The sequence below is a fragment of the Hippocampus guttulatus genome, chromosome 12 (genome assembly GCF_054856545.1).
Source record: "Hippocampus guttulatus isolate MCC_2025c chromosome 12, RoL_Hgut_1.0, whole genome shotgun sequence".
Classification (NCBI taxonomy): Eukaryota; Metazoa; Chordata; class Actinopteri; order Syngnathiformes; family Syngnathidae; genus Hippocampus; species Hippocampus guttulatus.
The window spans coordinates 17,594,365-17,606,380 of record NC_141272.1 but is presented as its reverse complement, the minus strand read 5'-3'; the positions used below and the strand labels follow the sequence as shown (position 1 = coordinate 17,606,380).

The 12,016-nt window shown below is 41.4% G+C and overlaps 1 protein-coding gene and 1 long non-coding RNA gene across 7 annotated transcripts; one reads left to right on the top strand and one right to left on the bottom strand.

Annotated features, from left to right (window-relative positions):
• Positions 1–554: 554 nt before the first annotated feature.
• On the top strand, positions 555–1,948 carry LOC147197693 (uncharacterized). The gene is made up of 3 exons (XR_015102567.1): positions 555–818; positions 1,216–1,451; positions 1,554–1,948. It is a non-coding gene; the product is annotated as an uncharacterized LOC147197693 (long non-coding RNA).
• Positions 1,233–8,358, bottom strand: LOC147197692 (uncharacterized). 6 transcript variants are annotated; one of them, XM_086126424.1, is made up of 14 exons: positions 8,143–8,358; positions 7,748–7,873; positions 7,087–7,354; positions 6,822–7,005; positions 6,627–6,686; positions 6,079–6,138; positions 5,932–5,969; positions 5,446–5,542; positions 5,068–5,280; positions 4,496–4,749; positions 4,214–4,368; positions 3,280–3,489; positions 2,777–3,029; positions 1,233–1,328 (listed from the first exon to the last, which is right to left on the bottom strand). In XM_086126424.1, the coding sequence occupies exons 9-12, from the start codon at positions 5,105–5,107 to the stop codon at positions 3,363–3,365; spliced, it is 576 nt and encodes a 191-aa protein (XP_085982550.1). In that variant the 5' UTR covers positions 5,108–5,280; positions 5,446–5,542; positions 5,932–5,969; positions 6,079–6,138; positions 6,627–6,686; positions 6,822–7,005; positions 7,087–7,354; positions 7,748–7,873; positions 8,143–8,358; the 3' UTR covers positions 1,233–1,328; positions 2,777–3,029; positions 3,280–3,362. The 6 variants fall into 5 exon arrangements, with proteins under 6 accessions (XP_085982550.1, XP_085982547.1, XP_085982553.1 ...); XM_086126421.1 differs by lacking the exon at positions 1,233–1,328 and having other exon boundaries at positions 1,950–3,029; XM_086126426.1 differs by lacking the exon at positions 1,233–1,328 and having other exon boundaries at positions 1,950–3,029; positions 4,496–4,579.
• Positions 8,359–12,016: the final 3,658 nt, after the last annotated feature.

Genomic DNA, 12,016 nt, shown 5'->3' with positions numbered 1-12,016 from the left:
CTTGGAGGGCTGTTAATCACTCAAGGGGAACTACATTCTTTGTTTGAAGTAGCGGATGTTCAGGACAGAGACCTAATAGTCAAGGTCGACCTGTCTATGATACAAAGTTTTAAGCTAAACATATAACATAGGTGATATCTTCAACGCTTACTAGTGAACATGTAAGCCACAAAACGCCCACTACTTCACTAGTAAGATCATTTTGACGCTTACTAGTGAACATGTAAGGCCATAAATGTGCCCACTAGTGTACTAGTAAGATCATTTTGACGCTTACTAGTGAACATGTAGGCCATAAATGTGCCCGGCCATAAATGTGCCCACTAGTTCACTAGTAAGATCATTTGGACGCTTACTAGTGAACATGTAAGGCCATAAATGTGCCCACTTGTAGTGCTAGTGACATTACACTGTACTTGCATTACATGCAAATAAGGATGATTACGAAAACATGTAACGGTATCCTATTGGCTGCCCGTTTCAAAATAGTATCATCCCACCAGTCAGGGCTCATGATTTTTGAAATTCTGTGCCCACTTAGTTTTTTAGAACAACCATGGCGGACAGCGTCCTGAGACGTATTCGGCGAAGGTGCAGGGCAATAGAGAGTGCCTGTCGTCAAGGGTCTGCCGGTGAAAGTGAAGCACGCGCGATAAACATTTCAATTGCTAATTTAAGAAGAGTTAGTGACCAGTTTAGCGCTGATACTATTCAAAATTTGATTCAAAGTCTAACAGATCTCCGATCTGTCATCATTGCGGGACCCGCTCCTAATGGTGGACGTGTTTGTTCCCATGTGGCACATCGTTTGCACACAGGTAAAATGGCTACGATTTTTTGTTATTGATTTTTTGTATGTATTTTTCTTCGAACTACACACGGGTTTTACTGACGACCTGCTGTGACTTACCTTCTATCACCCTGTCAAACGTCGTTTTATACCAGTAGTTTTCCTGCAGATCAGTAGACTATTAAGTAACACGATGGCGATACACTTTTAAGCAATAACTAGTGATCTTTTAGTTATTCAATTATAATTTTGAATTATTTTTTTCTTGAGTAAAATGGTTAAGAGAAAATAGCTGCTCGTGGTTTTGAAGCTGCATATACTTTTATGTACATCTGTGTCTATATGCCTGTACTGTATACAGTATATAAAAACACGTAGTGATTCATTTGCTTGAATTCCTTAATCCTTTTATTTCCATACTTTAGGTAGACGAGGGAGAGCAGCACTTGACATTACAAGGGATCAAATTGAACCGCTCCTCACTCAGGGCTTTACAGTGAGAGCCATCGCGGGGATGTTGGGTTGTTCCTCTTCATACCTGCATAAAAAAATGAAGTCTTTTCAGATTTCAGCCAGAAATAGATTTACTCCCATTCATGATGTTGACCTGGAGGAGCATGTCAGAAGATTGCACAGCCAATTTCCCAGATCAGGCTCGGAAGTAAGTGTTCTGCTACATAGTCTTGTCCCTTCATGTATATATCATTATATTCAGTGTGAAAGTGTACTTTCTTTATTGTGTTGTTTTATGAACCTGTTGCAGATGATGAGGGCATACCTGCGTGCTGATGGTATTGTAGTACAAAGAAAAAGAGTTCGAGAAATCCTCAACCGTATTGACCCAGCTGCTGCAGCTCAGAGATGGAGCCAGACTGTGGCTAGAAGAACATACTATGTGCCATTTCCCAATAGTTTATGGCACATAGATGGGCATATGCGTCTCATTCGGTAATAAGGGATCATCTTATATTTGTACTCGTGGGAGCATTAGAAAGCCATATTGTATGGACAGCACAGATTAAATTGAATTTTATCATTTGTATATCCAAGTTACACAAACTCCAAATTGCCTCCATGTAGTCTTAAGTGCACAGCAATATCATCTCTACCGAGATGATATTTCAAACAAGATATGAAACTTGATTGTTTTCATGTATTTAATCCATTATTCTTTTTACGTTTGTTTTACAGGTGGGGGGGGGGGGGGGGGGGTTGTGACACATGCTGGCATTGATGGGAATTCCAGGCTAATAACGTACCTCAACTGCAGCACAGACAACACAGCTTTGACAGTGTTGAAATATTTTGTCCAAGCCACCTGCCTGTATGGGTTACCCTCCAGAGTAAGATCCGACCATGGTGGTGAAAACACTCTGGTTGCTCTTTTAATGAACCTACTGCAGGGACAAGAGCACGCAAGGCACATTACAGGCCAGTCTGTGCACAATCAACGTATCGAACGCCTTTGGAGAGATGTTTTTCATCAGGTTGTGCACTACTTCTACACGCTGTTCTATTCGTTTGAAGATGAACAAATACTGAACCCTGAAGATATCATTCACAAAATGGCACTACAGATTGTATACAAGCCGGAAATTGAAAAACGACTGTGCTTATTCAAATGTGGTTGGAACAACCACAGAATGAGAACAGCAAACAACCGCACTCCAACACAAATTTGGATGGAGGGCATGTTAGCCAACAGTGAGCAGGAAACAACAGCCCTCAACAATGTCTTTGGAGATGACCCTTACAGCCAAGAAAATCTCAAAGCTGGCTTGGCAAGACACGGCATACAGTTCAACCAGTTTCAAGCAAACAGTGAGGGTCTTGAACAACCAGTGACTATATCACAGCAACTTAACCTGAGCCCAGAGCACCTGCAATATATTCAAAATGCAATCAATGAAGCAACAGACTTGAGGGAAAAATACCTGGTGTGTGCAAGAACGATTCGAAATATTATTGAAGGGAGATAAAACGCACCTCTACACCTTTCCAAAGCCCAAGGAGTCGCCTATTGCCTGGGAGAGCATCTGCTGCAGGTCGTTCTCCTCTCTAACTCCTCTCGGCAGGTACAAACACAACATGCAGGTAGACGCGTAGGGCAAACGTCGCATCCCCTCAGCCTGGTCATAAAAATCGATGCAGATGTTGTCGCGGGAACCCAGGACAGGAACTTCATCCGCCCCAGTGATGAAGACGAGAAGGTCTTCAAATCTGATTTCAACCATTTTGTCTGCCATCGGACACAAAAAAAGTATCACCATCTTCTCGTGTAACAAATTTAGGGTATGTAAGGAAAAAGATTTGCATTTCATTAAAGTTTCTAACAACCCTTTCTTGTGTCAATTACATTGTCTTCAAATGGTAAAACATCCGACTATAGCACTTTGATCAGTCCGTCAAAGTAGTGAAAATTTTAAGTGTGCCATTTTGTTTGTGCAAGGGATTTAATAATTTCTGCAACAAAGGCTTGATTAAATTACCCTCAATCATATTCAAAACCATTTCCCAGCTGTAGATGGTATCCTCCTCTGTCTGCCGATTATTGGTTCCTCTGTCACTGTAATTATAAGTGAGGATGGCTTTGAAGGCTGCCTTTGACAGAGGTTCCTGCATGTTGGTGAACAGGGGCAAGAAAGCGATCCAGTTTTTCTTGACTCGGTCCCACAACTTTCCGTATCATCTTGGCTGTTCTATAATGCAACAGTGAGAACATATGCAGAGTATATTAGTCTGTAACAGTCTTGAGTTTTTCATAAAACGCATAATTGGGCCCAAATTCATATGTTTTTACAATAGCTTTCCATTTTTAGCAGTCATGACCAGGTCAGAAAGGGGAAAACCCCTATACGCACACCTTTTCATGATTTAATTTCATCCGTCTCTTGTTTCAGCAATGAGAAACACATTTCCAACTGATATTCAGCTGGGACCTCTGTCATTTGTAAGAGCAACATTCTTTTTGTCCTGAGAATTAGAAACACTAGCATTGCCGATTCTGCAAAACCGGAAATGTTGGAAAAAGTAAGCATTCGTGATCCTTTTTTACTCTTCTAGATGGTACTCTTGATTTGAAGATAAACACCAGTGCCTCTGGTGGAAATATATGAAATTTCCACTGCATCTTTATGTAGTCCCCGATTGGTTTGTGTGCGCCTATTTGGTAGGCGGAACTACCTAGTAGGCGCACACAAACCAATCTGGGGCTACATTTAGATCGTGAGTGGCATATAGAGGAGTCAACAAAATAAGTACTTCATGAAGATTCATTTGTCCATCACGATTTGTTGTCGATTCAAAACTAACATTTCAAAATATAAGTTAGTCAAGGCAGGGTCTGATTGAAATCTACATATTTACATCACCTCAGTGACACAGTTAAAAGTTGAAATGTTTCTTTCCTTTGCATGTTTTTACCTGAGATAGATGTAATGCTTGACAACATACGCATAGATTTTTGGCATGTCTTCAACTTTGGCACGAAATATTCCTGGGATGCCACACTCAGAAATCCAGTCCCCCAAGTCACGTTGGAGTGTTGTCAGGTCCTCATTTGTCTTGCACTGTTGAATCTGAGAGACAGGAGTGGGAACAATGCAGCCGAGTCTCAGACTGCACTTTCTTTTCATAGAAATAAACAGCAACTGGTAGCAGTTTGACTCTTAACAAATACATCTTTAAATGACAATCGTGATGTACCCTTTTGACTTTGCTTTGCACATCTGGGTCAGGCAGCACATGCCAGTCAAACTGCTCCAGTGTTGGCTCCTGGCCGCACATCAACTGGAAGAGGCAAGGATCCAGGGCCTTAATACATGGACCACCATGAGCAATTGACCAAGCGATAAGGTTGCCACCTTTCAAATATCTTTGCTGGTCTAGAGCCGTTTGGTCATAAGTAAGAAAGACCTGGCCAGCCTTTCCTTCAAAAATTCCGAGGGAGGTCTGTACCTCTATCATCAGGAGTCCAGAATAAAAATCAAAAGAAAAGGGGTTCTTTCAGCCATTCATTCATCTTATGAATTGCTTTGCAGGCGCGCTGGAGCTCATCCCAGCTGTCTTTGTGCGGTAGGCGATGTACACCCCGAACTGGTCGTCAACCAATCGCAAGCTACACTGAGACGAACAACCATTCGCACCTGCTTACAATTTGGAGCAGTCAACTGGCTGGCAACCAGTTTAGGGTGCTGTGCGCATTCCGCCTGAAGACAGCAGGGATAAGCTCCGGCACCCCTGTGTTGAACATGGAAAATTAAAACCGGCATTCATACCTGAAAAACTCCCGCTGCGGTCCCCCCATATCATCTGCATCTTCTCCTACAAACTCTGTGTGGTGACTGCATCCAACAGAAAGTCACTCTGGAGATTGCTTTAATGGCACGCTCCAGAAGCTTACTCCTTCTGATACAGATGGTGGATACCAGATTGCCAGAAATGTGATCCTCGTGACAATTCCTCAAAATAGTGGCAAGATCCACTTCTTCCTAATGTACATTAAGAGAACAGTATATTAGAATGGAATGGCAAAACAATGGCAGAGAGAGGCAACAAATTCTTTCCACTTATGAATATTTAAAATGCAGTGTCATAAACAACTCCTGAAAAAAAAAATGTTGGCCTATGTTATGTTTAAAAGAGCTCTAACTTACTGATGGAGGACTGTCATTTTCATAAGCAACTGCCATGAGGTCATCATCTGACCTCTCTCCTTCAGAATCATCAATAAAAAAGTCATCCACACGAGTCCTAAAAATCAGATTACCCAAATCATAATTACATACTGGAACTCCAGACTCTCAAACCATTTGCATCATAGATGTACTGCATTTTGATTTATCTACAGATGTATTGTGATTTAATTCATGCATGTGGATCTCCTTAATTTCTTATTCATTCACATTGGTGTGCGTAGAGTAAAAGTGACAAATCGTTTATTTGCTTTCTGTATTTTCCATAGAGTTTTGCTGGAGAAAAAGCTTCTTATATTCAAACCTTCATAAAGGACAAAACTTTCTCCAGAGTGTTAATAAGAAATCTGTCAATATACAGGGCACAGCACAAGTGTTGAGGACAGAACAGAAATTGAATAGAATTCCGTGTCACATATGGTACATGTTTCTAAACCTACAAAATACCTGTTCATTGATTCCAAGCGTGTCACTCTGTAAAATACCTTCAAAAGTACAAATGGTGCATGTTATAATGTGAAAACATGAACATGTCTGCAGTCATATTTTCAGAACATATGACAGATTATTTATAATCTCCATGTGGGGATATACCTCTGGGGTCCCTGCATTGAGCCACTGTGCAGAATCCAAACTTGACTCTAAAATTGGCTCCTGTTGGAAAGAGTTAGACTTACATCCAGCTGTCTTTTTTGACGTGAACACCGAGAGGGTGCCTTTTAATCTCCAATTGTAACCATTTAGCTCACAATTGCCTCCAGTCTGAATTCATCCATTCATTCATTCATCTTCCGAACCGCTGTATCCTCACTAGGGTCGCGGGGGGTGCTGGAGCCTATCCCAGCTGACTTCGGGCAGTAGGCGGGAGACACCCTGAATTGGTTGCCAGCCAATCGTAGGGCACACAGAGACAAACAACCACGCACGCCCACACTCACACCTAGGGACAATTTAGAGTGATCAATCAGCCTGCCATGCATGTTTTTGGAAGGTGGGAGGAAACCGGAGTACCCGGAGAAAACCCACGCAGGCCCGGGGAGAACATGCAAACTCCACACAGGGAGGCCGGAGCTGGAATCGAACCGGGCCGCCCCAGTCTGAATTATTAAATATAAACTACAACATTGTGGACAAATACTTACTTGACGAGTCCAAGCCTGTGCTTGCTGAGCTTCCATCATTGTTCATCCATGAGGACAAATCTATGGCATTGAAGGGCAAAGACTGAGAACTTGCATCAGAATTGTTGTTAGATGTGACAAATGACAAGTGAGCTGGTACTGCAGGAGCAGAGGGCATGACTTGAGGGACTGCAGGTGAGGGCAGAGATACGATACCTAATGGTGCAGGGGGTCGAGATTGGGTACTGCGTGAGGCCTCAGGTCTGGTGGCTGTTGAGGTAGCAGTAGGGGAAGCCATCAATGTTGTGGATGGTGGAGGAGGAAAATACTGGGGAATGCTCTCGTGTTCAGTTGGCTGGGATGTCTCTGGTACAGCGTGAGTATTTTCAAATTCAGTGATCTATGTTGACAAGACAAACTCTTATTAATCAGTCAGAGTGCTAATATCCAAAAGGAATGTTTGATCAATACAAAGACTAACCTCTAACGGCAGTGTAATATTGCTCTGGGGAAGAATATATATTCTGCTTCTGCCAACTGCTGTTTTGAGGTCCTTTAAAGTGTTTGCCTGAATTCTAGTCAGACGCCTCGCCTCGACTTATCAGCTCTTGCGAGATTAAATCCAATAACATTTAGGCTAACTGATGGGAAGCTTTGACAGATGTAATTATTAAACTCTGCGAGACTCCATGAAAGCTGTGCATAACACTCGGGGGAGTTGGTCCCTTGCAGATCATGATTTGGGATCCCTGGAAAAGAAATACCCATCCCCCAGAAAAAAAGAAAAATCAAACATATGAGCATAATTTTTACAATAAAAGCACAAGGGTATGTACTGTTCCTACGTTTGAGATCACTTATACCCTTACCCACCGTTTTATCCATGACAATAACATTAAGTTAATTGGAAATACCAATCTTGACATTGCTAGTGTTTTTTTTTTTTTTTTAAACAATACAAACAAGCATTGCTTTTCTTTAAAGCATAAGGATTTTCTGAGTGACCCCGAACTTTTGAACATTAGTGATACGGCTGGCAACCAGTTCAGGACTACACATCCAATGAAGCAATAACAGTAACAAATGGGGGTGGAGGGGTAAAAATACAATCTCACTGTGAAAAGATGTCATTTGTGCATTACCCAAACCAATTCTGGTCAGTTTGCAGCATTCCGAATGAGGCGGGAGTGCAAGATGATCGGAATTCGGCAACAGGAATAGCCTTACTCTCCAGACTCCGTGTATCCCATGAACACGTGTTTGCGTTTCTGTATACAGGAACAGAATATGCAACTGTCAATCGTACCTTCAGCAAATTGGGTACAGGTATTCTAATCTCAAAATAGCCAAAGACGTTCGGGCAAATAATCTTCGATTCCCCTCTCATTATTATATACTTACACTCAGTTAAACAGTAACAAATAAAAGGCATATGGCCAAAACTATTACATTTTTATCGTATTATTCATAACATTGATTGAAACTCATGCAATAGCAACATTTATAGAGCCAATAGGATTTGTCAAAGTTAGCCTACCTGCCGTCGGGCGTGCTCTTCTTCGTCTCCGAAAAGTGCTTCTTGTGGCTCGCAATAGATTATTGTCGTCCATCTGCACCGACAATTCTCGTCTTGCAACGTCAAGAGCGTTCCAGACGCGATTAAGAACTTCACTGACACCACTTTCGGTGGCAGATTCAGCTGAATTGCCGCTCATATCTGCAGGAGGCCCCCCAAATAACTTGGCTGCGTATGAGACGTCTACTTCCAGCCGATTGGTGTGTTTGACTAATCCGGAATAGGAGCGGATCCCACAAACGTATACCAAAATAAATTCTAACATTAAAATGCTTTAGTTACAATATAAGGTCACACAACCGATAAAGACTTTATTATTTTAAGTTGTACTTTATCATAAAGTACAACATAAAACGCTGGTAACAAAATTACCAGGATAAGAATGAGGGTAACAAAAAGTTCTTGCAAACGCAAAGGGAAATTGCAAATGAATCTTGTGACAAAAAGACAAGGAAAAGCCATTCAACAAGAAAAACAAAAACACAACAAAATGCTTACAGTGTCTCTTATTTATTACATATGAGAATTTTAAATTTTGGTACATATTTTAGCAAGCATCATGGATGTTGCCATGTTTGATTTGCTTTCGTGAGCCACATAAAATGATGTGGCAGGCCAGATCTCGCCCCTGAGCCTTGCCTTTGGTACCTGTGCTGGAAAGTATCTACACAGTGTTTATCGATCCAATTTTACGGGTGCAAAATTGGGTATACAGTAATATCACATCGATGAAATTAGTGAGATATTATGAATGTATTTTTAATGTAATATTTAATGACTTTATAATGAATACACGGGTGGCCCAGTAGTCCAGTGGTTAGCGTGTCGACCTCACGGTGCACGGGTTCAATTCCAGCTCTGGCCTTCCTGGGTGGAGTTTGCATGTTCTCTCCAGGCCTGCGTGGGTTTTCTCCGGGTCCTCCGGTTTCCTCCCACGTTCCAAAAACATGCATGGCAGGCAGGCTGATTGAACACACTAAATTGTCCCTAGGTGTGAGTGTAAGCACGCATGGTTGTTCGTCTTTGTGTGCCCCGCGATTGGCTGGCAACCGGTTCAGGGTGTCCCCCGCCTACTGCCCGAAGACAGCTGGGATAGGCTCCAGCACCCACCGCGACCCTTGTGAGGATTAAGCGGGTCGGAAAATGGATGGATGGATATATATATATATATAGGGTGTCCATAAAGTCTCTTTACCATTTCAAAAATGTATTAAAAATGTAATTGATTACATATTTTATTCAGATTTGTTCTATTGTAACATATATATATATATACTGTATATACTATACTGTATATATATATATTTATATGTATATATATATATATATACATATACAGTATATAGACATAATGTATATATACATATATATATATATAGAGAGAGAGAGAGAGCGAGCGAGAGAGACAGATGAATCAAAATTATGAATTATATTTATAAAATCACTACTGTACTTTCTTCTTAAGGTATTACGAGCCGGGCGCGTAAGGGTTAAAGCTTTAAGACTGAATATTCATTCTTTGAATATTGACCAATCAAAATTCTTGTCCCGCCTGCTTCATTTGCATGCAGTCGAGTCGCAACTGAGACATGAATGATCGCATGTTACAGTTGACATGCTCACTTGTAAGGGCCAAATGTCCACTGGGTACACTAGTTAAGGTGTTCTGGCCTTAGCAGTGAACTTGTCAGTTTAAAAATTGATCACTAGCTCACTAGTCAGGCATATTATGTCCACTAGTTACACTAGTTGGATCTTCCAAACCTTACTAGCTGACTAGTGAGGTTCAAAATGTTCACTAGTTAACTTGTAAATGCGACAATTTCCACTAGTTGGTCTCATTTCAAACTCACTTGTGAACTAGTGAAACACATGTTTTCTTTCTAGTAAACTAGTTGAGTCCAGAGTGAGCCACTAGTTCACTAGAGACGCTCGTGTTTATTCAACTAGTTAACTAGTAGGAGGCATTTTGTCTCACTAGTCAGACCAAGAAATGAACTTGTGCAAGGTTTGACTGAACATCTTTGACATTTTTCCTACATGTTGGGCTTTTCTTTTCACTTGTTGGTGTTAATCAGCACTTGTGAGCGACTGTGCACGAGTGCAACAAATATCTAACATGTAGGGATTTTTGTTGCACAAGCTCATGTTTTTGGCATACTAGCTGGCATGCACATCGTACTAGCTAAATAAAATTGCTTACTAGTTGACATGTGTGCACAACTAGTGAACTTGTAAAGTTTTGTAACTGCCAAACATGTAAACTAGCCAAATGTGATTATTTCACTAGTAAACTAGATGTGTGCACGCCACCTAGTGCCCAGTTTTGTCAAACATGTTCAGTCAAAGTCTATACATGTTCAGCATTGAGCCTGACAAGTGAGACAAAATACGTTCCACTAGTTAACTAGTGATATGAAAATCTGTGTCACTAGCTCACTAGTGTGTCACACTGAACCCAACTAGTTTACTAGTGAGGAAACATGTGTATCACTAGTTAACAAGTACAGTGAAAATGAGCCCAACTAGTGTAACTAGTGGATATCTCTACATTGACTTGTGAACATGTTCACATTTTGAAACCGTCTCGTTAACATGTAAGGTCAAATCGATTGCACCTAGTTTACTAGTTTGGATTTCTGGATTCACTCGTCGACATGTAACCAATAATGGGCATCCTCTAGTGAACTAGCTGCAAATCCTCAGGACAACTTGTAAACTAGTGTAAAACATGCAAATGATGTGGGTGTGATTATGACAAAATCTGAATCCCGATTGGTGTATTTTAACTGCAGATCCAATAGGAATCCTGCAGCCACATTTCTGCCCCACCTCCTCATTATATTTTGTGCAACTAGCTTACTAGTGAGCAGGTTGGCATCCACTAGTTCTACTAGTGAACATTTTAGACCTCACTAGTTGAACTAGTGCGACATTAAATGTCACACTAGTGCAACTAGTAAATATTTGGGGCATCACCAGTGAACAAGTAACATTTTTGACACTCACTAGTTAGATATCAAGGCGTCAAGGGGCTTTAACTAGTAAACTAGCTACTGTTTTATCCGCCACTAGTAAACTAGTGAGTATTTCAGCTCGCACTTGTTTACTTGCGCAGGAAATCACGGGTCACAAATTCACGTTAGAATAATCCATGATTGACAAGTTGACATGTTGCTGAAAATGAATGACTAGTTGGAGTTTGTATGCAACTAGTTCGACATTCGGTGTCACTAGTATGGCCGAGTGTCGAACTAGTGCTGAAAGAGATCGAACTAGTGTAACACACTTATGTTTGATATCAGGGATTTGGAATAAATGCTCAAATGGCTTGCCATACAAGTGGCCATCGTTTCCGAGTGCCTTCTTAAACGGGGCTTTACTACGGGTCAGATGAAAAGAGGGAATTATGGGTATGTCTGAAAATTAATGAGTGCAAGCGCCAATGTGCTGTATGCTGCAAATTGCGATGCAGTTTTTTATGGTATCAAGAGGAGTGATTAAAAGTATCATCACTTTCCCCCCCAATTATTTATGGCCATGTTGCTTAATGAATAATACAGGGGTGACCAACCCGCGGCTCGTGAGCCGCATGCGGCTCTCACGCTTTCACACAATTGTGGAAAACGCCTTGGCGATGGCGCTGCCATTCAACCAACGGTGCTTAATACACAGAACGTACTACGTCAGCCAATAAGCAATCCCGTTATTTGATTGAGAGCTGGAAGAAGTAGTTAGGGAGAGGGAAGTCTGGGCTTCCCTGCTGAAGCTACTGCCCCCGCGACCCGGCCCCGGATAAGCGGTAGAAGATGGATGGATGGATGAACTGCATGAA

Coding starts and splice junctions, on each gene's coding strand:
- LOC147197692 (XM_086126424.1), bottom strand. CDS start 5,107: ATGCAGATGATATGGGGGGACCGCAGCGGGAGTTTTTCAG. Junction 4,750..5,067: donor CCGCAGCGGGAGTTTTTCAG/GTATGAATGCCG, acceptor TCCTGATGATAG/AGGTACAGACCTCCCTCGGA. Junction 3,490..4,213: donor AAGCATTACATCTATCTCAG/GTAAAAACATGC, acceptor GTTGCATTATAG/AACAGCCAAGATGATACGGA.